The sequence below is a fragment of the Procambarus clarkii genome, chromosome 79, assembly GCF_040958095.1.
Source record: "Procambarus clarkii isolate CNS0578487 chromosome 79, FALCON_Pclarkii_2.0, whole genome shotgun sequence".
Taxonomy (NCBI): Eukaryota; Metazoa; Arthropoda; class Malacostraca; order Decapoda; family Cambaridae; genus Procambarus; species Procambarus clarkii.
The window spans coordinates 9,645,801-9,670,602 of record NC_091228.1 but is presented as its reverse complement, the minus strand read 5'-3'; the positions used below and the strand labels follow the sequence as shown (position 1 = coordinate 9,670,602).

At 41.2% G+C, this 24,802-nt stretch overlaps 1 protein-coding gene and 1 long non-coding RNA gene across 2 annotated transcripts in view; one reads left to right on the top strand and one right to left on the bottom strand.

The window, feature by feature from the left end:
• LOC123748463 (murinoglobulin-1) overlaps positions 1-24,802 on the bottom strand; it is a 173,347-nt gene that overhangs the window by 22,136 nt on the left and 126,409 nt on the right. Inside the window, 2 exon segments of the mRNA XM_069314658.1 lie at positions 19,969-20,120; positions 20,864-21,137. Of these exon segments, the coding sequence (XP_069170759.1) occupies positions 19,969-20,120; positions 20,864-21,137 (426 nt within the window).
• LOC138357583 (uncharacterized) lies at positions 1,659-13,177 on the top strand. The gene is made up of 3 exons (XR_011225073.1): positions 1,659-1,736; positions 11,171-11,253; positions 13,070-13,177. It is a non-coding gene; the product is annotated as an uncharacterized lncRNA (long non-coding RNA).

Here is a 24,802-nt window from a genome sequence, read left to right as displayed (position 1 = left end):
ATACGTTCGGCGAATGACTTTGACTTCAACTTCACTTTGACTTCGTTCATGTCATCGTATTTTCCGTATTATATAAAGGTTATGACAATGCAATTATATTATTGTGTGCAAATAAGTTTGAAATTTCATGTACCCTAAAAATAGTAAAATAAAGAATAAGAATAATTAAATAATTGTTGTAGTAAATTGTCACACGTTCATCATACGCAAACGAACACACAGTGTGGAGCGTCAGTACAACAAGACCGCCGCCATTTTAAAACAATGCTTCGAATGTAAGTAATGTTTTTCTCGTACTAACACTGTGTTATACAATAGATTAGGTCTTGAATTCACAAATTTAGTTGTTACATCTGACAGAGTATGTTAGACGGTGTAATGCTGGTCCATGTTGACGTATTTGTGGGCTTGGTTGGTTTAAATGTGATGGCACACAATATGGGCACCCCACAACTGCTGCATATTCTAGCTTTGGACTAACAAAAGTGGTGAATAATTTCTTTAGTATTTCGCCATCCATGTATTTAAAAGCAATTCTGAAGTTGGAATGCATGGCATAGGCTCCTCACACAATGTTCTTTATGTTGTCCTCAGGTGATAGTTTTCTATTTAGAACCACCCCTAGATCTCTTTCTTTATCAGAATTCCTTAAAGATTTCTCACATGGTGGTGGTTGTTATATGTAATGGTGGAGGTGTATGTGGAGGCGAGGCCTGGCTGTGCTAGTGTGTATGTGGAGGCGAGGCCTGGCAGTGCTGGTGTATGTGGAGGCAAGGCCTGACTGTGCTAGTGTATGTGGAGGCGAGGCCTGGCAGTGCTGGTGTATGTGGAGGCAAGGCCGGGCAGTGCTGGTGTTATTGGAGGCGAGGCCTGGCAGTGCTGGTGTATGTGGAGGCGAGGCCTGGCTGTGCTAGTGTGTATGTGGAGGCGAGGCCTGGCAGTGCTAGTGTGTATGTGGAGGCGAGGCCTGGCAGTGCTGGTGTATGTGGAGGCGAGGCCTGGCTGTGCTAGTGTATGTGGAGGCGAGGCCTGGCTGTGCTAGTGTGTATGAGGAGGCGAGGCCTGGCAGTGCTAGTGTGTATGTGGAGGCGAGGCTTGGCAGTGCTGGTGTATGTGGAGGCGAGGCCTGGCTGTGCTAGTGTATGTGGAGGCGAGGTCTGGCTGTGCTAGTGTGTATGTGGAGGCGAGGCCTGGCTGTGCTAGTGTGTATGTGGAGGCGAGGCATGTACAACACTCCCCAATAGGAAGAAAACCCACTGGGTTCTAGGCTAGGTTAGGCTTATCTGTAATAATTGAATTAAGCCTAGCAAAGCCTAGAACCTAGTTCAGTAATTTAAAAAATGTTGTAACTTGAAAAATGCCATTCAATACATTAAACAATTCAAATATTTTCAGGCAATCAACACAACCCTCTCATGTTGGCTAACCCTCTCTCATGTTGGTCAATAATTTAATTATTTTTTATGGAGTAATCTTTGCTGTTGAAATGTAGTCTTTTTGAGACTACATTTCAAATGTAGTGTGTGTGGAGGCGTGTATGTTAGGTATTACCTAACATACACGGTCTAATATATCTGTGATATTCAGCTAATAGTTCTGTATTTTCTACATTCATCCATGTTTTGGTAAGTGCAATAATATGTATTGTTTCATTGCAGATTAGAGATTCTAGATAGTTCTAGATTTCCGAAGTACTGAAACGCGCGCCATACAGGCTTGGTGGATCTAGGTGCAAGGTGAAATTATTTACATTTACTTGTTTTTTTATTTATATGCATATATATATATATATATATATATATATATATATATATATATATATATATATATATATATATATATATATATTGTGACGGTAACGCGTTGGTGTTCGGCTGTTCAAGGCTAGGGGTATGGCCTCGTCACATAGTTATAAAAAAAAATAGAAAAACTGGAACTTCGTCTGTGGTAAGGTAAGGAGAAGACACACAAAACACAAGTAAACTTTAACAATGAAATTTTAATTACGTTAAATAAATCAAAACATGAAAATAATGCACAAACAAATATGTATAATAAAATCAATGAATCAAAATAATAAGAATTCTTAAATGACAAAATGAAAAGTTACGTTAAGGCAAAATAACAAGAAGTGCAATACAACAGTAAGTGGGAGGTGCTGGAATATTGGCTTAAAGCCACCACCTCTCTCAGTACACTCTAGAGTCTAGCTGGGAGGTGTGCTGGCTACGAAAGCACGGAACATTCTGAAGACTGATGTTGGGGCGACCCCAGACATCGGGTAGTATTGGGGGGCGAGTGCAGGTGCAGCCAGACCGGCGACCAATCAGCGGAGCCGTAGCGATCAACGGGTAGTTTGGTGATTTGGGTCCGAACAGGTGGCGGGCTGCATACGTTTCTGCTCACCCTGGCAAGCCTTGCTGGTGCTGGTGTTGTTGTCGTTGTTGGACATTTCTTCCATAGTCTTTTTATATAATTGTGAAGACGTAATTTTGGAGGGAAGAGCAGGCTCAATCTCTTGAAGGAGATTATCGTCACAACTCTCCCCCGAAGCCTGCGGTTCTGGAAGAAGTACGTCGTTATGTGGTGGAGTAATGGATGGAGTTGCTTCTACTTCATAAACTCTGGAGAGATCATGGGCTAAGATGTTGTCAGACTCTTGGTATAGCGTGTCTCCAGGTTGAATTTCTGCAGGTAGCAAGCCCATAGTAGAAGACGTTGAGATGAGAAGTGGGCGTGCTGCAGGAGGTGTAGGGTGGTGTGGTCCGTATTGATGGTGGACCGAGCACTTTTCAGGTGTGGAGTGAAGTGCTGAAGCTTCAGGATGAGGAAGAGTAGCTCCTTGCCAATTGTTCCGTAGATCCTTGTAGCAGTAGTCGCTGACAGGTGTATTCTTCTCGCCTCGTTGCTGCATCACGACACCACCCACGTCGGTACCATTGGCGTCGACATGGAGGATGAAGGGCTTATCTGACGAGGTGAGAGTGGAATTAGAAGAGGGCATAGGAGCACGATTATTATCCTGAAAGCATTTGGGAAGATCATTAAGGATTTTGGAATTAGAAAGCGCCGACTCCTTGTCAGTGCTTTCGGGAGAAGAAGCCGGGATGGTCTCACTGTGGATGTAGGGTTCTGTGAAGGTAGAACAATTAATCAAGACAGTGGGAGGAGTACCATTATATTGCTTCAGGAGGTTGACGTGGCACAGCTGGGTCTTCCGCCGCCTATCTGGAGTCTCTATCACATAATTATTATTATTCCTGCACTCTTTGACGCAGTAGGGTCCTGAAAATCTGTTTTGTAAAGGTGAACCTGGGATAGGGAAATAAGCAAGGACGAAGTCTCCCGGCTTGAATTTTCTTACTTTGCTGGTCTGGTCGTAATGAGTCTTCATTCTCACCTGGGCTTTCAATAGATTATCATGGGCAAAGCGGTGGACTCTCTCTAGAATGTGCTGAAGGTTTTGAAGAAACTGGGGCACATTCTGATGCTCACTGAAGGTGGCATCTCTGAGAGAGTCTTTGAAAGCCTTAAGGGGAGTACGGCACTTACGGCCGTAGAGCATCTCATAAGGAGATACTCCTAGGGACTCATTGGGGAGACTTCTGAAAATACACATTATTAGGTCAATCTGCTTATCCCAATCCTTTGAGGTTTCACTACAAAACTTTTTCAAGAGTGCTTTGATGGTCTGATGACTACGTTCAAGAGAACCCTGTGAAGCAGGATGATAGGGGCTGGACAATACCTGTTTGATGTTGAACTCCTCCAGTGTCCTTTTGAAGAGATCACTGGTGAAGTTGGTGCCACAGTCACTTTGAATCTCCCTGGGAAATCCGTATTGAGTGAAGATCTTCAATAGATGTTTGATAACCGTAGCAGCCGTGATGTTCTTCACTGGAACTGCTATGGGAAATCTGGTGGTAGGACACAGGATGGTTAGGATGTAGGCGTTACCTGAACTGGTCCGAGGTAAAGGACCAACACAGTCTATTATGAGTCTGTGGAAAGGTTCCGCAGGCACCTGTATGGGAATCAGTGGTGCTCTGGGAATGGAGACGTTCGGTTTGCCTGCCATCTGACATGTATGACACTGTTTTACGTACTGTTTGACGTTATTTACCATACCTGGCCAGTAGTAGTCTTGACGAATCCCATGGTAAGTCTTGTTGAAGCCGTAGTGGGAGAATGCTCCGTGGGCCAGGTGTAGAATAGTGGGCCGCAGGCTGGTGGGAATCACTAGTTGTTCGATGTTGGCCCAATCGTCCTCCTCCTTCAGTTTACTGGGTCTATATCGGCGGTAGAGCAAGTCGTTCTCTAGGAAGAACCCAGGAATACTGTCGGGTTGAGTCTCAGCCTGGAAAAACAATGGTGTTAAAGTAAGATCTTCCCTCTGCAACTTACGGAACTCCAACTTGGTCAGATGCGGGGGTAGTTTCTGAGGGTCTTGAGGGACAGCGGTAGCAGTAGAGTCAGCTGGCTGTGGACGTGCGGCTTGTGCACGGGTGGTCACGAGAACCGGAGGAGAAACTTCACTCTCTTGAACCTCTGCTGGAACATACTCAAGAATAGGGTTACTTGGCACAGAGTTACACACCTGGGGTTTGTCCATGACGATCAGGTTGGTTGGTTGCAGGTCTTCTGCCAAGTCGTTGCCTAGGAGAAGTTGCACTCCAGGCATGGGAAAAGGCTTTTCCCTGACGGCGACTTGGACTTCCCCGTTCACGTAGGGACAATCCAGGTGGACTCTGGCGAGAGGGTATGGAGTAGTAGCAGTGAGGTCAGTGATGAAGACCGTTTCCCCGGTGTAGACTATGTTGGGCACAGCCGACTTCAAGATGATCGATTGTAGAGCCGCTGTGTCCCTCAAGATCTTCAATTTGAAACGTCCCTCCGGATTTGAACCGTTGGCAGAGACAGTTCCAGTATACAGGTGGTTACTGAAAAGAGAAAGATCATTAACATCAACACCAACATTCATCACAGGCTTACCGGACTTAGGAGGAGTTGGTTTGGGTCGTTGTTGGTCAGTGGTTCCCTTGTATTGAGACTTACCACACTTGTCTATGGTATGTCCATAGAGTCTACAATACTTGCAGTACAGTTGTGAACCAGCTTGATCGGGGCTCACCTTCTCGTAACTGTACCACGACTTCTTACTGGAGGATGGTTCGGGTGTCAGCCGGTGGATGAGGCTGTAAGTGTCAGCCGACTTAGCACACTTCAGGTAGTCGGTTTCTTCTTTATCTGCTAAGTAGAGGCGGACAGGAGGCGGCACACGTCTCAAGAATTCTTGAACAAGCATCAGGTTGACGAGTTCTGTAAAAGTAGAGACATGTGCTGCTTCTAGCCATTTCATGAAATACCTCCGTTTCGTGTTAGCAAACTCGAGGAAGGTAGTGGTACTTGCCTTCAGGTGGTCACGGAATTTCCTTCTATAACTTTCAGTAGAGAGGAGGTAGGCGTCCAACACTGCTTGTTTCAAAGTGTAGTAGTCATTCTCAGACGCCAAAGTACTGAGTGTGACTGCAGCTCTACCTGTAAGATGGACTCTGAGAAGTGTTGCCCATTGGTCGACAGGCCAACTGAGTTGATTAGCAAGGGTTTCAAAGGTGGTAAAGAACACATCAACTTCTGCTTCTACAAAGGATGGCATTAACTTACTTGCATGTGATATATTAAAACTGACGGGAAGATTGGCAGTAGCTTGCTGGCGTTGAGCGAGGTGTGAAGTTTCCAACGTGTATTCCCGTTGACGACACTCAAGAGCCAGAGTCGCTTGTTGCTTGTCATGTTCGCGTTGTATTTCCAACTCGCGTTGTTTGGTTTCAAGCTGTAAGCGTTCACGTTCACGGAGCATTGCAAACTCACGTTCCTTGAGGGCGATCTCTTCCCTTCGTATGTCAGCTGCTTCCCTTTGCTGTTCGCGGGCTTCCCTTTGCTGCTCACGTTCAATCTTGGCCAGCTCTAGTTTGAGTTTCAGCGTTGCCAAATCAGTTTTATCTGCAATATAGTAAGTTTCATGAGTTTCAGAGTCTATCTTACCTTGCTCTAAATAGTAATCCAGCAACAGGTTGTGTAGGTCATTTTTGTTGGCTTGGTAGGGAACTTCTAGTTGATACTCATGTGCAAGAGTTTGTAGTTCAGTCCTCTTGGCACGACTTAAAGTCCCTATTTCACCTGCTGGATTTGCACGGAAAGTTTGGAGACGAAACATGGTGAAATTAGCAAATAAAGGTACACGAATGTTCAATAATGAAATGTCAGAAACAGGACAACGTGGCAACTGGTACCTATCCTGTGTGATCTTTAACAATTAACGTTAAGTGAAAGATATTAAATGATTAAATTAAATCAAGGGCGCAGGAAATCTTGTACCCGGTACTCATGTAAGAGAATAAGGGCAAGAAAATCCTACTAACAAATGAAACAAAGTTTCGAAAACAAATGAAACAGTTAAATGCTTCAAAAGTAAAATTGGTAGTCCAAGGATGTAGGCATACCTTGCCAAGTCTCTATAGGACATAAAGCAAGTTTTTCCTACTGAATTTAATATGATACTTACAGAATTAGCGAACTTTTGTGCTCTGAAAAAATAAGCTAATTCCCTACCGTTGTATGTATCATCATCTCTGACTGACGTGTAGGGGTGCGAGGTGTCAACTGGTGACGAGAACTGCTGCTGAGGTCCCAATTCAGCAACTAAAGTTCGAGCTAGAGGAACTATGGCCCTCTTTGTCCTCCTACAGTCAGATTGCAGAAGATTGGGTACTCTTGACCCGGGGCAGACCACAGTACCAGGGTACCAATATGATGATCTGTCAGAATGAGAAATATTCAAGGGACATAGATGGTAAATACGAGTAATAACATGGAGGGAGAGATGACCAATTAAGAGTATGACTGAGGCCTACAGTCACCACGTAATCCAAAGTTGTCTCACCTTCACTATATGTTACTCTCGTAATGCACAATACACCGCACCTTATAAAAAATGAAATTGAATGAAAAATAGTAAAGCTACGTTAACAGAGTTAAATACGCTTACCATAAATTACCACTTGGCACCAGTACCTGAGTGAGGCTCCCGGACAGGCCCCCATAAAACTTGTGACGGTAACGCGTTGGTGTTCGGCTGTTCAAGGCTAGGGGTATGGCCTCGTCACATAGTTATAAAAAAAAATAGAAAAACTGGAACTTCGTCTGTGGTAAGGTAAGGAGAAGACACACAAAACACAAGTAAACTTTAACAATGAAATTTTAATTACGTTAAATAAATCAAAACATGAAAATAATGCACAAACAAATATGTATAATAAAATCAATGAATCAAAATAATAAGAATTCTTAAATGACAAAATGAAAAGTTACGTTAAGGCAAAATAACAAGAAGTGCAATACAACAGTAAGTGGGAGGTGCTGGAATATTGGCTTAAAGCCACCACCTCTCTCAGTACACTCTAGAGTCTAGCTGGGAGGTGTGCTGGCTACGAAAGCACGGAACATTCTGAAGACTGATGTTGGGGCGACCCCAGACATCGGGTAGTATTGGGGGGCGAGTGCAGGTGCAGCCAGACCGGCGACCAATCAGCGGAGCCGTAGCGATCAACGGGTAGTTTGGTGATTTGGGTCCGAACAGGTGGCGGGCTGCATACGTTTCTGCTCACCCTGGCAAGCCTTGCTGGTGCTGGTGTTGTTGTCGTTGTTGGACATTTCTTCCATAGTCTTTTTATATAATTGTGAAGACGTAATTTTGGAGGGAAGAGCAGGCTCAATCTCTTGAAGGAGATTATCGTCACAATATATATATATATATATATTATATATGTGTGTATATGTATTTGTATGTATATAAATTTGTGTGTAAATCACGGAAATTAACTTGAGGAAACTGGCAACCAAAAACCAGTAGGCAGTCTACTGTATTTTATCAAACCCTTATTAGAATAATAGATCTTGTAATAATTTTGCAAAAATAGTGGCATTTACTATTTTTAAAAGATTATTAAAAAATTTACCGATATGGTGCATTCGGAAGACAAACCAAATTTTTTCACTTTTGACAATTGAGCACCTGCTACATCCAGATTCTAGGGAGGAAAGGAAGGACGATCTTACTGGATCCCATAGCCTCTCCGAGGCACAAACCAGGCTTGTACACAACCCTACCCCTGCACCCGAGCTATGTCAACAGGCCGTTCTCCCTCTTCGCCCTTACATCATCACACACTCAGATCACAATAACGTGATGCATCAAATGAACAAATCCACAAGGGCCGTGATGAGGATTGAAACCTGTGTCCGGGAGCATCCCAGACATTGCCTTAATTATCTGTAATCAACTGATTTTCAGAGCTGCTCATTACAAAATACTCTTTAAAAAATTGCTTCTTAACAATAAGAACATTTCAATATATCCATAATCATCTGTATCAAACCTTATTACAGGTAAAACCAGTAAGCAGTCTACTGTATTTTATCAAACCCTTATTAGAATAATAGATCTTGTAATAATTTTGCAAAAATAGTGGCATTTACTATTTTTAAAAGATTATTAAAAAATTTACCGATATGGTGCATTCGGAAGACAAACCAAATTTTTTTCACTTTTGACAATTGAGCACCTGCTACATCCAGATTCTAGGGAGGAAAGGAAGGACGATCTTACTGGATCCCATAGCCTCTCCGAGGCACAAACCAGGCTTGTACACAACCCTCCCCCTGCACCCAAGCTATGTCAACAGGTCGTTCTTTCTCTTCGCCCTTACATCATCACACACACAGAGCACAATAACGTGATGCATCAAATTAACAAATCCACAAGGGCCGTGACGAGGATTTGAACCTGCGTCCGGGAGCATCCCAGACACTGCCTAAATCGACTGAGCTACAACAGGGTAAAAGGATCCAGGAAGTTCAGTAGAAGTTTGGTTTCAACCCTTTTACCCTGTCGTAGCTCAGTCGATTAAGGCAGTGTCTGGGATGCTCCCGGACACAGGTTTGAATCCTCATCACGGCCCTTGTGGATTTGTTCATTTGATGCATCACGTTATTGTGATCTGTGTGTGATGATGTAAGGGCGAAGAGGGAGAACGGCCTGTTGACATAGCTCGGGTGCAGGGGGGGGGGGTTGTGTAAAAGCCTGGTTTGTGCCTCGGAGAGGCTATGGGATCCAGTAAGTTCAGTAGAACTTCGGTTTCAACCCTTTAACCCTGTTGTAGCTCAGTCGATTAAGGCAGTGTCTGGGATGCTCCCGGACGCAGGTTCGAATCCTCGTCACGGCCCTTGTGGATTTGTTCATTTGATGCATCACGTTATTGTGATCTGTGTGTGTAATTCTTCACCTGCTACAGCAACAGGAATGTGTGTATGTGTATTTGTGTTGTTGAATATGACCGAAAGTGTAAGATTAATGATTCTAACACAAATCGTCTGAATATTTGTTTTTCTTCACCGTCGAGAGTAGTTAAAAAAATTTACTCGAGTTTATTTTCACACTTTATTTATGGTCCTTCAGTCCCTCTCCTTACTGCTGCTGCTGTTTCTCGCATCTTTGCATCGCTTGTATGTTTGGGGGTTTGGCCTCTTGCTATATATTGATTCCATTTGTGTGTGTTTGGGTCTCAGGCCCTCTCACAATTTCTGTTGAACAAACCCCTTTTCCTAGTTCTGCATCTCTCCTTTGGTACAAATTTTGTTGTGCTTTTATCATATATTTCACAGAACTTGACTTACATTTTATTTACTTCATGTCCTATCAGCAAGTGTTTGTCAAATTCTTTAAGGAAAGTTTATCATCCTGATTGCAGATCTCTAGCGCTATTATGTCAACTTCTTGTGGATTCGCAATCATTATTTAATTTACCTTTAGGTGTTCTTTCACCAGCACAGCAACACTGTACCTCTCCCAACCAGTTTAAGATAAAAACTAAGTACTAACTAATTAACTCAATGTAACCTACCTTACCTCCAAAATGTCAACCCATGTCTTCTATTTTAAACAATGCTGTTTTGTTGACCAAATTGTATTTTTGTTTTTTTCTGCAATGTTTCCCCCCCCCCCCCCCCACCACTCAACCACCACATTGAGTTTAGTAGCTCTGTGCACGTCAGGTGCTGTTTAATATACAGACCTACTCCTCCATTTGACCTAGTTTCTCTATCACATCTATATAAATTGTAGTTGGGAATCCAGATTTTACTATCCATGTAATCTTTTTTATTTCTTTTTATATATCTAATTGATTTTTTCTAACAGTTAAACAGAAAATAGTTTAATGGTATTTATTTATTACATTAGAAAGTTATAAAATCTAATGTTGAGATTGAAAGACATACATTATACTCTATTGCCTTAAAGTTTATGCATTATTGTAACAGGTACAAATGCTGTCCTAGTTGGGAGGTGCATATTGTAATGACACAGTGAGATATATTTACATATCAAGTATTGCTGATATGTTGAAGCATGTACTGAACAAGATTGGTGGAAACAGATACAAGGTTAAGATTGCTGTAGTCTAGTCTAATTCAATCATTTTTAGTAAGCTTTGAGAACATTTATGGTTGAAGTTGCCGGTGCCAGTGGACCACTTTGTGCTTTAGGCCTGGTGGAGCTTGGTCCACCAGGCTGTTGTTTGGAGTGGCCCGCAGATCCACATACAGTCTGCATATGATATACAGTCTGTTGATCAATTGAACTACAGTAGTTAGTTTTTATCATCCGAATGCACCAATATGTGTTCATTCTTCCCAGATGAAGAAACTAGGTAATATTCATCATCTGAATGCACCATCTGAAGCTTTTCCACACTCATGATACACGAGAGGTTTAAAAAACTTTTAAAACTTTTTGACCTATGTATTTAAAAGCAATTCTAAAGTTAAAAAGTGTAGCATAGGCCCCTCGCAGAATGTTCTTAATATGATCCTCAGGTTATAGTTTTCTATCTAAAACCACCCCTAGATCTCTTTCTTGATCAGAATTCTTTATAGATCTCTGTGGCTCGATCATAGAAACTGAGTAAATTCGTTACACTGGACCTTCCAGATCGAATACCATGTTGACAGTCTGATATATCATTCAGTACGTCTGCATCTGAAATTGAGCAATACCGGATTTATTATTTGGTTTTATAAATTTTATACTTATAATCTTAACTTATTTCAGAGACCACGAGTAATCTGGGCTTCGAACTCAACAGAAAAGCCTTCCGTAGACCTGCTTCTTTGCTACATAATAGAAAAAATTTAGTAAGTATTGATTTATTATGTGTTTGTTTATTTATTTATTTTTTCTTTATATACAAGAAAGTACATTGGGGGAGAGTACAGTGACTTGAAGTTATACATTCTTGTAAAGCAACTAGCACTCATAGCGTTTCGGGCAGATCTAAGTATAGACCAAGGAACTTACCATCTTTTTTATTTCTGATGTTAACATTGTGTAACTGTAGATGAATTGCATTTGTTCATTTGCTCCCAAGTAAGATGTTGTAGGTCCTTTCTATGTTTAGTGTGAGTTTGTTGGTTGACATTAATAAGTGGATTTTTTTTTAATTTATTGTTTACATCATTATTTAATATGAGTGGGTTGGAGTCTGAGTAGATGAGGTTAGTGTCATCATTATCTCATATCTCAATGATTTTGTCGTAATGGTCAAGTAGCTGTACTGTACAAGTAGAGGACATGAGAGATAGCTGTAAGAGGTATTTCAATATCTTCCTGCTCTAAATCCATGTTGGCCTGGATTGTGGAGGTCATTGGTCTCTATAAAACTAGTAACCTGACTCCTGATCACTCTCAAATAATTTTATTATGTGGGATGTTAGTGCAACTGGTCTATAATTCTTTGCCAATGCTTGTGTTGTGTTGTGTTGTTTTGGTAGTGATGTGCAATGTGTTGTTTTGGTAGTGATTCGTCCAGTTCTAGTAGTAGTGCGGTTGTTGTGTGGTGTAGTACTTGTGTGCTTGTTAATGACTTGTATTCCAGTCTTGTGGGTATCTCCTTTCCCCTACGGGCCAACTGCTTTGTTCTTACCTAGCATTTTGCTTTGTTTGGGTATGAATGTTTGTGTTCCGTATATTTTGCAAAATTTGCCATATATCTCATTATTTACTCCTCTGCCTAGCAACAAGTCTGTCTAATTATACTCATTAACTGTTTTTCAAAGTTCCCCATAGTGTCCTTTATTGAAAACGAGTTCATGAACCGTTTCAATGTTCTTATTTTCTTCTAGATTATATCTTAAAGTATATTTAAATGTTATTGTTATTATTGTTATTAAATGTTATTGTGACATTGCATTGCAATTGAGCTATGTTGTTTACCATACCGTTCATTTCGTGAGTATAAGTATAGATGCCACACTTGTGACAGGTAAAACCATGCCTTTTTTGAAAAACAGCACCGTCTGTTGCACGTAAGAGCAACCCACACAATATTATGTTGCGATATTATTTCAATATTTCCGATTGCATTGATAATTTGAATTTTCATAGATTTCAATTTATTTTCATTTCGATTTAATAATTTTGTTGGACATTGCATTGAAATTGAGCTGTGTTGTTTACCATACTGTTCATTTCATGAGTATAGTTTATTTTTTTATTTTTTTCATTTCATTTTTTTAGCTGTTCTTATTTTTCAGTGATGGGAATATCAGATCATTTGATGTTCCCAATTTTCTGAGGGAAGCATCAGACCATTATAGAATGCATCGGATGAGGTAGTTTGGAATGGTGGGGAGGACGAAAGGGGGGGATGGTGGGGAAGACGAGGGGACAGAGGAGAGGGTAATGGTGGGGAGGACGAGGGGACTGGGGAGTTGGGGATGGTGGAGACAGGGGAATGCTGGGGAGGACAAAGGGACAGGTGAATGGGAGATGGTGGGGGAGGAAGAAGGGACAGGGGAGGGGAAAATGGTAAGGAGGACGATGGGACAGGGAAGTGGGAATAGTGGGGAGGATGTGGGGACAGGGAAGTGGGAAGGACGAGAGGACTGTGGAATGGGGAATGGCAAAGTGAATTATAATTATATATATTAATTAATTCTTATAAATTTCCAGAAGCCTGTATCAACACCCACACTAATGCAACTGAAAGAGATGTTGAGACAAGTATTGCTGATATGTTGAAGAACGCCCCAAACAAACTCGGTGGAAACAGATACAAGGTAAAGTTTGCCAATTTGCTGTAGTCTAATTCAATTTCTTTTTAGTAATCTTAGAGAACATTTATGCTATGAATAAGATAAAATAATGTTACTGATTTTGACTAAATATGTAGATATATTTAATTTTCTGAGCACTAATAATGAAAGAAAACCAAAATAAGAGGTGGCTACTATCTCTAATAATGGGCTGGAATAATGCAGGATATAATATATACATATATATATATATATATATATATATATATATATATATATATATATATATATATATATATATATATATATATATATATATATATATATATATATATATATTATATATAAATATTTATTTATATAAATATATATATGATAAATAGATTCTATATAGATTCTATTCTATTATTCTATTCTATTCTATTCTATAGTTTTATATAGATTCTTGTTTGAGTTTTTTTTCTATAATATGGAAAGGGTTTTTAATTAATAAATTAAATATTATATAATAAAATAATGTATTATTGAAAACAATTAGTAACAAACAATATTTCATTACAGGGTGGTGAAGCAAGAAGACATGTGCATCACACAGCAGACTTGGATATGACGAATACTGAAAAATGGTGGCGAGCCTGGTGCATGGTGTACCGCTGAATCTTCTCTAATGTCTATATAGAAGAATCTATATGTGTCTGTGTGTATGTATGTATATATATAATAAATAAAATACATATATATATATATATATATATATATATATATATATATATATATATATATATATATATATATATATATATAAATATATAAATATATAACCTATATATATATATATGTGTGTATATATATTATAATATATATATATATATATATATATATATATATATATATATATATATATATATATATATATATATATATATATATATATATATATATATATATATATATATATATATAGGTTAGATAGGTTAGGTTTGGTAGGGTTGGTTTGTTATCATATATCTACGTATAACTAGCTAGTTTTAACTTTATATATATATTATTTATATATATATATTATATAAAAAGTTTGTGAGGAAGACCTCTGGTGCCAATGTGGGGACCCATAGCCTCGGAGAAGAAAATAAAAAGTATTCAGAGGAGACCTTGTGGTCACTCACTAAACACTAATATTATCTTCTACCACCCCCATTCTTTTGTATGTACACATATATATTTGCTTTATTTGAACTTTGTTACAAAGAGGGAGTTACATATAGGTTACAAAGATGGTTATCATATATATATTATTTATATATATATATTATTTATATATATATATATATATATTATTTATATATATATATATTATTTATATATATTATTTATAAATATATTATTTATATATAAATATATTATTTATATATAAATATATAATTTATATATAAATATATTATTTATATATAAATATATTATTTATATATATATATATATATATATATATATATATATATATATATATATATATATATATATATATATATATATATATATATATATATGATTGACAACGCTGATGCTGAAAACAAAGCCCGCCTCCTAGCGGTAACAGCACCCCACGCCGGGGATTTTTTATTTGCTGTGCCCAATGCAGCCCTGGGAACTCGCCTCAGTCATGACGCTCTCCGCATTGGAGTTGCCCTTCGCCTTGCCGCCCCCATCCTCACCGAACATAGGTGCATCTGCGGAACTGCGATGGCAGACCAACATGGTCGTCATGGTCTGGTATGTCGTAAATCACAGGGTAAAATTGCAAGACATGAAGAAGTCAACGACATCAAGAGGAGCCTCGCCACAGCCCGCTGCCCGGCACAAAGAGAACCACACTTATCCAGACCTAACGACCCTCAGAAGCGCCCTGATGGGGTCACCTTGCTACCTTGGAAGGATGGTAAGCAAGTGGTATGGGACTACACGTGCGCTGCCACACTGGCCAGTACCTACCTCCACTACAGCACACGTGAAAGCGGTGGTGCTGCTTCTTTCAGGGAATCGCAGAAAATTATTAAATACAGAGGTCTAGCACACTGCTACAGCTTTGTTCCGATCGGCTCGGAGACCCTCGGTTCGTGGGGAAAATGTGCATTGAAGATCCTGAAGTAATTGGGGGACAAATTGATCAGCGCTACAAAAGACCAGAGAGCAAAAAGTTTCTTGTTCCAGCGCCTCAGTGTTGCGATTCAGAGGGGAAATGCCTGTTGCGTCTTGGGCACTAGTCCAACTTCAGAGGAATTCGAAGAAGTGTTTGACTTGCAACAATGATCGAACCCGTCTGTGACATTCATCAATGTTTCCCATTGTTGTGTTCTTCAAGAGATCCATAACCTTTAAGCACCTTTTTGCATTATTATTTTTGTATCAACCCATGTATATCTTGTAACCATCAAATATATATATATATATATATATATATATATATATATATATATATATATATATATATATATATATATATATATATATATATATATATATATATATATATATATATATATATAATATATATACTATTACACTACACCCTTATATATTACACTAATATATATATATATATATAATATATATATATATATATATATATATATATATATATATATATATATATATATATATATATATATATATATATAATATATTATATAAATTATTTATATATATATATTATTTATATATATATATATTTTATTTATATATATATATTATATATATAATTATATAGTTCATATGTTTTTGTATTTTTGCTGATTTGTTAGTAAATAATAAAAGAAATATAAATTATTTGATTTTTTTACCCTTAAATTGGTTTTAATATTTAAATTGAAAACAATAATATAATATAAAAAAATATAAGAAAAATAATAATACATTATAAAATAAAATATAATAAAAATAATATAATATAATATAAAATAATATAATTTAATTTCAAGAAATTTAACTTTAAACACAAAGATGTGAAAAGGGTTCAGATTAGGCTCAAACCTTTCACAAGAGATTCATATTGGTGTATGAATGGATTATGAATGACTCATGTAAGGAGTGTAAAGTTGCCACAACATCTCAAATTAGTGTTAGATACATAGGTCTTGGTTATAAGTTTTGTAAACCTATTTAAGTCCACACACAATATCGTATCTGATACGATAAAACAAACGTTTCCAATCCTTTCAAATACTTTCCAGATATGTTGTGGCAACCTAAAATTGTTTGCTGGGGTGTTCCTTGATTGTGCCTCCTAGTCTGCCGTCCGGTCTCCGGCTACCCGTTTGCGGGTATGCTGACGACACCGTTCTGTTTGTAGCTTCGGAGGGTTCTGTTGGAGCTGTCCAGGACGTTCTCCTGCGGTTTGAGTCCGCTACGGGGGCCGTTCTTAATCGGGCGAAGTCGGGGTTGATGGGGATCGGTGAGTGGGCCTCCCGCCTGGTGTGGGATAGGTCGTGGTTTCCGGTGGTATCCTCGATTCGGGTTCTTGGGGTTACTTGATTTGCCTCCTATGACCACTCCTTGGAGTGGAATTGGGGTGCTCTCTCTCGGTCGGTTGGTGTTGCGGTTGGCCTTTTGTCGCGTCGTCCTTTGACGATTTATCAGAGTGGACTGCTTATTGCGTGTAAGGTCTTGTCGCGTGTCTGGTTTGTGGCTAGATGTTTCCCGTTGGATCGTCGGAAGGCCTTGAGTTTGGAGAGTGTGGTGTACAGATATGTATGGCGTGGGCGTTATTAAAGTTCGTTCGACGTTGGTGTTAGGGGTGAGAGAGGGGGGTGTTGGCATTCCTGACGTCTTCACGAAGGCCAAGGCCCTCTTCTGGGTCTCATTGCGTCAGGGGCTGGTTCTCGGTGGGGGGTTGAATACGCTGGGTGTTTTTTTCTGCTCTCTTCGCTTCAGTTTTTTGGTTGATTTGGGGGTTTGTCAGGAGGTGGCCTTGGTTACCCCCCCTGTTTATTCTTGGGCCGTGGGGATTCTTCGGGAGCTCTGCCGCCATCCTGGGTTTCTGTCCTTCTCGTGCAAGGCTGTGTATGGGGTGTTGTTTCCCCGGGTGTGGCCTCGAGTGGAGGGTTTATTCCCGTGTTGGGATTGGGGTGGTATCTGGTCGTGTTTGGGGGCACGGTTCTTGGCGCCTCAGCAGCGTGAATTGCTGTTTCGGGTTCTGCATTTGTCGCTGGCGACAAATGAGCGGTTGTGTATGCTTGGCTTGCGTGATTCTGGGGTGTGTGTTCATTGTGGTTTAAGTGAATCGCAGGTGCATGTATTTTATTTTTGTGTCCGGTTACAGGGGTTGGTGGACTGGTTTCGGGATGTCCTGGAGGTGTTTTGTGGTCCGGGTTGTCGGGGTGATGTTTTGCAGTTTTTGTTTTTGTATTTTCCGGCTTATTCGCAGCGGGTGTGTAATACATTATGTGTTTTGGTTGCTGATTATGTGTTTTGTGTGTGGGTTGGGAGGCGGGAGGGTTTTGGGGTTGCCCGAATTTTAGGATTTTTGCGAGGGCGCATGCCGTTTACCTGGTGGTGGTTGCAGCGCGCTTTTCCGGAGGAGTTTGGTCGGTGGTTCACAGATGCCTATGTTCGTGGGGTTGCCTTTGGGTCGGTAGGTGCCTTGGTGGGAAGGTGATGTTCTCGTCTTGGGTGGGGTTGGGGTGACGATGTGGGTTTAGAGGGGTTGGGGGGTTTCGGGGTTTGCTTTGCTATGCACTCCCTTTCCGCTTCTTTGGGTGTCCTTGACGGGGGATGCGTGTGATTGTGTGTCTCCCCCCTTGAGATGCTGCTGCTCCTGTGTGTGTGTGTGGTGTGTTTCCGTACCTCCGGGTGCCGGTTGTGTCCGTATGTATGTGGGTGTGTGGTTTTGAGGGGGGTTTTGGCTCCTGCGTGGGCCTGGGTTTTCTGCTGTACTGTTTTCTACTGTTCTGTTTGTGGCCGTGTTTCGCTTTGGCCTGTGACCCATTATTTTGCGTGTTTGGGTGCAGTGTGGTGTGCCGTGGTGGGGTGGGTGGTATGAGTGTGTTTGTCTTGTTGTTTAGGGTGTGTTTAGTGCGTGTGTACATAATTTCTTCTCATTTAGTGTATGTCATTTTCCTGGGTAGCGCGTGTATGGTCCTATGCTCCTTTGTTCTTCTGTGTGTGTGGTAGGCGTGGTTTTGTGCACATGATTCTATATCCACGTCTGTGTATGTTTTATGTTATTGGTTCTAGGTGTGTTTAACTGTTATTTATGTACTTTATTGTTTTCTTTATTTTTCATGTAATTTTCTTTGCCATGTTCTGTGTTGCTATGTAAATATGAACTGTTCAGCCTATTGTTTCCATGTACTGTTTTAGCACTTATTTCCCTGTACTGTTTAGCCCATTGCTTCAATGCGTTTTTATTTTGTTCAGCGCTTGTGTTTGTTTTGCGGTTACTGTTATTGTTTAGTGTACAGACTGTTTATTCCTGTGTACTGTTCCTTCATTGGTATACTTGATGTGTACAGATTTTCGTTGTTTTGTGTGTTCTTGTCTTTGTGTAATTTATAAAAATAAAAAAAAATAAAAAATCTCAAGATAACCTCAGAATAGATCATATATTTCACAAAACATGGCAGGCAACAGGTGAATAACGACCGAGTTTCCTACACCACTTAAGAGGAGAGCATGGATAAAGAACTCCAAAAGTCAACTACCGGTGGCAGGTCAGAATGTAAGGGGCCCCTCATGAAACATGGCAACCATCAAGACTATAGTGAAGCACTCGAGTCCCACCGCCAGTAACACCAGACCCCTGATTTCCTTATTTAAGGTTACAAATCCAACTCTAAACACAAATAACGGGAAGAAGACAGAAAAGCAGCACAAAACAGTGGCTTCCACTTATCCTAACACATCCCTAAAACACATGAAGGAAACCACAGAATAAAGGCAAGGCTCAGACTCCGCTGCTACCACCACCGAGGGAGCAACACCAGACAGCCGTCTACTGCGCCTTAACATCTGGAGCTCGCGGGGACTGTGGAACAAGGACTAAATACACTGGGGGTTCTGTGGTATAAGGACTTAATACACTGGGGGTTCTGTGGCACTAGGGATTAATACACTGGGGGTTCTGTGGTACAAGGGCTTAATACAATGGGAGTTCTGTGGCACAAGGACTTAATACACAGGGAGTTCTGTGATACAAGGACTTAATTAATACACTGGGAGTTCTGTGGTACAAAGTCTTAATACATTGGAGGTTCTGTGGTACATGGACTTAATACACTGGGGTGCTACATAGAGGACAGCCCAGAAATATGTTTTTCCGTTTCACAGTGCTCAACTTGTATATATTTCTTTGTCATTTTCTTTCATATCAGCATTTCTTTTGTTCAAAAGAAATTATTCGAGTTCTTCTATTGCTAAAGAACATGAAAGTAAACAAAATTCTGCTAAATTTCCATGCAATAAAATGGTTGGTTGTATAGGCAAGACATGTGGGTAACAATGATGGTTGTATAGGCAAGGCATGTGGGTAACAATGATGGTTGTATAGGCAAGGCATGTTGGGTAACAATGATGGATGTATAGGCAAGGCATGTGGGTAACAATGATGGTTGTATAACAAGACATGTTGGGTAACAATGATGGTTGTATAGGCAAGGCATGTGGGTAACAATGATGGTTGTATAGGCAAGACATGTTGGGTAACAATGATGGATGTATAGGCAAGACATGTTGGGTAACAATGATGGTTGTATAGGCAAGACATGTTGGGTAACGACGATGGATGTATAGGCAAGGCATGTGGGTAACGAAGGAGAATACTACCTGTGTGGAATAGAATTCTCCTTGGCCATTCCTCTGCGCCGTGATCCACTTGACCACCTTCCTAGCCTGCTGCTCGTATTGTTTAGGGTCAAGGGTCATCATGGCCATGATGGCGTAGCCAGCTGTTTCCACCCCTACAGCCTTCGTCTTGCCTGATTATACAATACGTAATTGTTGTATGAAACATATCAATCATTTGGACACAGGTAAAATATATCCCTGACCACAAGACACGTAGATAATAAATTTTTTTCGCTTTGCCCATCAGAGCCTCGAACCCAGAACCAACAAAGCAGAAGACTTGTTCTACCAACCAAGCTACGAGCACCCACAATAAGGGAGGAGCTCAGAGAGACAGCTGGTTTCTCAGTCAGATACCAGTTGTGGTGCTTGTAGCCTGGTTGGTAGAACTAAAGTTGTCTGGTTTAGTGGCATTTGGTTCGAGGCTCTGATGGTCTACGTGAATGAAATGTAAAATAAATTAAAACAAATGCTGTAAACAATCATCTTAAAACTAAAATTCTATTTAAAACTTCTTTTTAACCGAACAAAATTTATTACGTGAATATTTTGATTAGGCTGCAAATATCAAGCCACAATACACGGGTTCTTTGATTAGATATATTTATATTGATTTACCTGTGTTTATTTTCAAATATAAATTTTTCTAGGAGTTACATTTAATAATAAAATAATGAATGACATTTGTCTCAATTTTGTTTTGGATTTTAGCTTTATTTAAGGCCTATCAAGCTCGCCTAAAATTATAACCATAACTACTTGTCAGTACAACCAGCAAGATTATTCAGTCGTAAGCAAAGTTAAAGAGAAAATAAATATAGTGCTTACGCACTTACTAAGGTAACACCTTATACCCTTCTTCCCACGACTATACCTGGTCCCTTGGGCAGCTCCCAGTGAGTGGAGTTCTTTGTCACAACAGCTTGTTCCAGCAATTTCTGGAGAATTACTTCGGCTTCAGGAAGCTTAGCCAAGGCGAAAGCATAGGCTTTGAGCGCCATAACGTAGGGGTCAGAGGAGGAGTCTGCTTGTAGACACTGGGCAGCCAAACAGTCGGGCTGGCTGCATGACTTGTCATTGGCCTCCAGGAGAGCAATCATCACATAGGCTGTTAGAGGCACGGGAGAGTCACTTCCATCAATTCCTCCCTGTTAGAAATGTGATAACATATTGTTATAGGATCGCCTGAGTGTTGAACTCTACTGCATGTTCTTGCAAATTCAATCAGTTCCTAACACAACTTACTTTCAATTATTTCATTCTGAAAATCTTCCTCCTCCTTTAACCTTAAATTGCGCATCGCATCATATGATGCTTTGACCGACTTTAAGTAAATTACACATCGCATCATATGATGCTTTGGAGTACTATGCCAGATTAAACGGCCCGCGGATACACGGGGGTTCACCACACCTTCATCAGGGCTCTTGTAAACAGACGCCATTTTTTTAAAAAATCGTGGGCCAAATTCCCGGGTGTTAGGGGCCTTAGTATTGAGCAAGCTACCAAGCCTGACGCATGCAGCATGAGCTCACAGCACTGCTGTTCAGCTTGTGACCACAACATCGCCTAAAAATGCCATAATATACTTGTTCATGCTATTATGTAGTGATGATATTATTACAGAAAACCCCTGACTGTGATAAAACTGACCAGGGTTCTGATAATAGCAGGATTGGGGTGATATTTAGCATTGTGCTCCAAGGAGGGAGGAGTAATGCAGTGGGAGGAGGGTAGTGGTGCTGTCTTCTGACTGTGTGTGGTTACCTTTTATTGCCTGCACTCACCAATCCAGCTTAGTGGTTCGCTATGGTGAACACAAATGTAGATACTTATATATAACGTGTGTATAGAGGGTATAAATAGCGAGAGGAGTAGGTTGGGTGCCGCCATTTTGGTGAGTGCGGTGGCGTCGTCTGCACGACTTATCATGTTGTTTACTGGTGACCACGATGGTCTTTGGGCACCATACCAGTTTACTTGTACAAGTATGGTGAATAAAACAGGTAGATACTTATACATAATGTGTGTATATAGCATAATAACACCACAAACAGTAATGTTGGAGGAGAAATATTAGTGCGCTTGGCCTTGAGGGCGGCAGCCACCAGCTGACTGTGTGAGTAGCTATGTCTTTGTGCCTTTACTCACCATACAAGCTTAGATATACAGTTATGGTGAACAAAACATGTAAATACTTATACATAACGTCTGTATATAAAAGCAAAAACAGTATGGTGGGAGGAGAATGTGAGTGAGTCAGGTGACTTGAGGGAGGGAGGAAGTAGCAGCCAGTGGTGGGCTGTCACTGGCACTGCCACTCAGCATGCCAACTTAGTGGTTCGTTATGGTGAACACGAATGTAGATACTTATATATAACGTTTGTATATAGTGAATAAAAGCAAAAACAGTATGGTGGGAGGAGAATGTGGGCAAGTGAGGTGTTGAGGGAGGGAGTGAGTGGCTGGCTGGTGTGTGGCGGTCACTCCTCGTTAATTTTTGACTCATAATAGCAACTTAGTGGTTCGTTATAGTGAACAAAACATGCAGATACTTATATATAACCTGTACATATAGTGTAATAACCGACAAAGTATTATGTTTGATGAACATAATTGAATCAATATGTACACCATATTTTTTAGTACAGTGATGATTCACTCATTTTATTAAATAAATATATCACAATATACACTATTGAATAATATTACAGCAAAAAAACTATGAAAAATCAATCAGAGACATTGAAATAATTAGGTAATTATCTCTTTGTGGCAACTCAGGCCTGACAGCTGGTGAGCAACAGACCGCCTGGGACTCAAGCTGAGTCAGCGCCTGTTTTTTGCCAGACTTCCCCGTCCTATAGCGGGCAATATATGCCACTTACGATTTTTTTATTATTTTGACCCATGATCAGTGAAAACAAATTAACAGGTTAGGAAGAAAAAATATATATTTTTTTGTATGCGCCTGTGGGTGTCAAATGTCAACAGCCATGCGCCATTTAAGGGTTAATATCTAACACTTCTATAGCATATATTTTTTAAATTGTGAATGACTTAGGAAAATTATAACCGCTATTTACTTACATTTGAAAGTTCTGAAAACTTGCACTGAAATAATGGAATGCCTCTTTCTGGGGAAAAGGGTCTCAGGGACTTGCAGTAGCTACCAGAACTGAGAGTTCCACACATTCCAGTTACATCAGCCCTTATAAGCCCTCAAAAGTGTACTGGAAACCAAAGGCCAAAATCTTGAACCATCGCAGACGTGCAGGGGATTCACGATCACCCTCACCGAAGAATTAAACCCCAATAAAGGAAATGAAGCAAAACAGACAAATGCAAAGTTGAAAGAAGGCAAACAAACAATGCAGCAAACTATTCGACAAACAATCCGTCCAGTAGTTTGGTCTTACATCCCTTAGTAACAGCTACTCATCACCAGGTGGCAGCACCACGGAAACTACTGGCTTTCCCCTATCATCATTCCTGTCCTAAGGCAGTAAAAACCAACCAACAAATGGGGAGATTCACCCTCTGTAGCCAGAGGGTGTGGGTGTCGAACTCTGGCTGCCTGTAGCTGTTTGTCGCTGCTTAGTGGTGGCTGCCCGTTAGTGTGGAGCGCCTGCTGCCCAGGCCACCGGTTAGCAATATGGCGGCTGGTAGTGGCCGCATCTGCCATGTAAATACTGTCCAATTGGATTTTTCTGCTACGGTGAATTGGGAACATGTGGCGGTTGCACTTTTGGATGCATTTGACTTGAAGATTCCGGATCTCCTCGGCCTTGAGAAGTTTTCCCCCACACGTGTGGTGGTGACGTTTGCCACGTTACCGGCGGTGACATAACCACGTTTGTTGGCTGTGTGCAGTTTGTGGAGCGTTGGAATGAGCGAACGGTTCCCCTCCCTGGTACAGCTCTATCAGTGGCCGTCTCTTATCTGTGGGCCCCCTGACCTTTGTGAGTGTGCACGGGATGCATGTGACTTTTCCAGAAGTGGAGCTTGGCTCGGTGTTTGCGAGGTTTGGTACGGTGCTACGGCACCTGCAGGGTCTCCATCTGGGTACTCGTATGCTGCAGATGCGTCTCTCGGGGTCCATCCCTTCCAAGCTTTTATGTTGTGGTGTTTATCTCCATGTTTTTTATCATGGTCAGGCCCTCACTTGCTTCCAGTCTGGGGAGAAAGGCCACGATGCGGCCCGGTGTGATGTTCCTCGCATGGAGGCCGCTTCTGTTTTTCGGGAGGAGGATTTCCCTCCCAACCCCCTAGGTGTGCGGACTGCCTCCCCGGAGGGTCCTCATCCTGGGGGCTAGCCTGGTGGTGTACCTGCGGCGGATGTGCCTGCTATTCCATCTGTGCCTGGGGTGTCTCCTGTGCTGGCTTCGGTGGAGGACATGGCTGCCCCTGCTTCGCGTCTTCAGCTTCCGGTGTAGGCGGAGGAGCATCAGGTTCCTGGTTCTTCCGTGGTGGTGTGGGTGTGATGCCGGTGCTTCCCATTGAGGGGGTGTGCTTCCTGCGGATGGGGGTGTCGTCGTCTCCCCGGTGGTTATCCTCCATGGTGGCGGCGTTCCTGATGCCTGTGTTGCACGGCCACCTTTTGCCCCTCTTGGCAGTGTGTTCCGTGAGGGGGCAGTGTGCTCTCCTGCCCCTCACCAGAAGTGCACTTCAGGGGTGGGGGCGGGGGGCTCGCGCAGTAGGGAGCCCCCTGGCAAGCAGGTTGAGGTTTCGCAAAGGCTTGGCCTCGGATGGTGCCCCCTCCCTTCCTCCTAATTCTCCTGCATCTGCTGAGGATTCCGGAGGTGATGTGGTG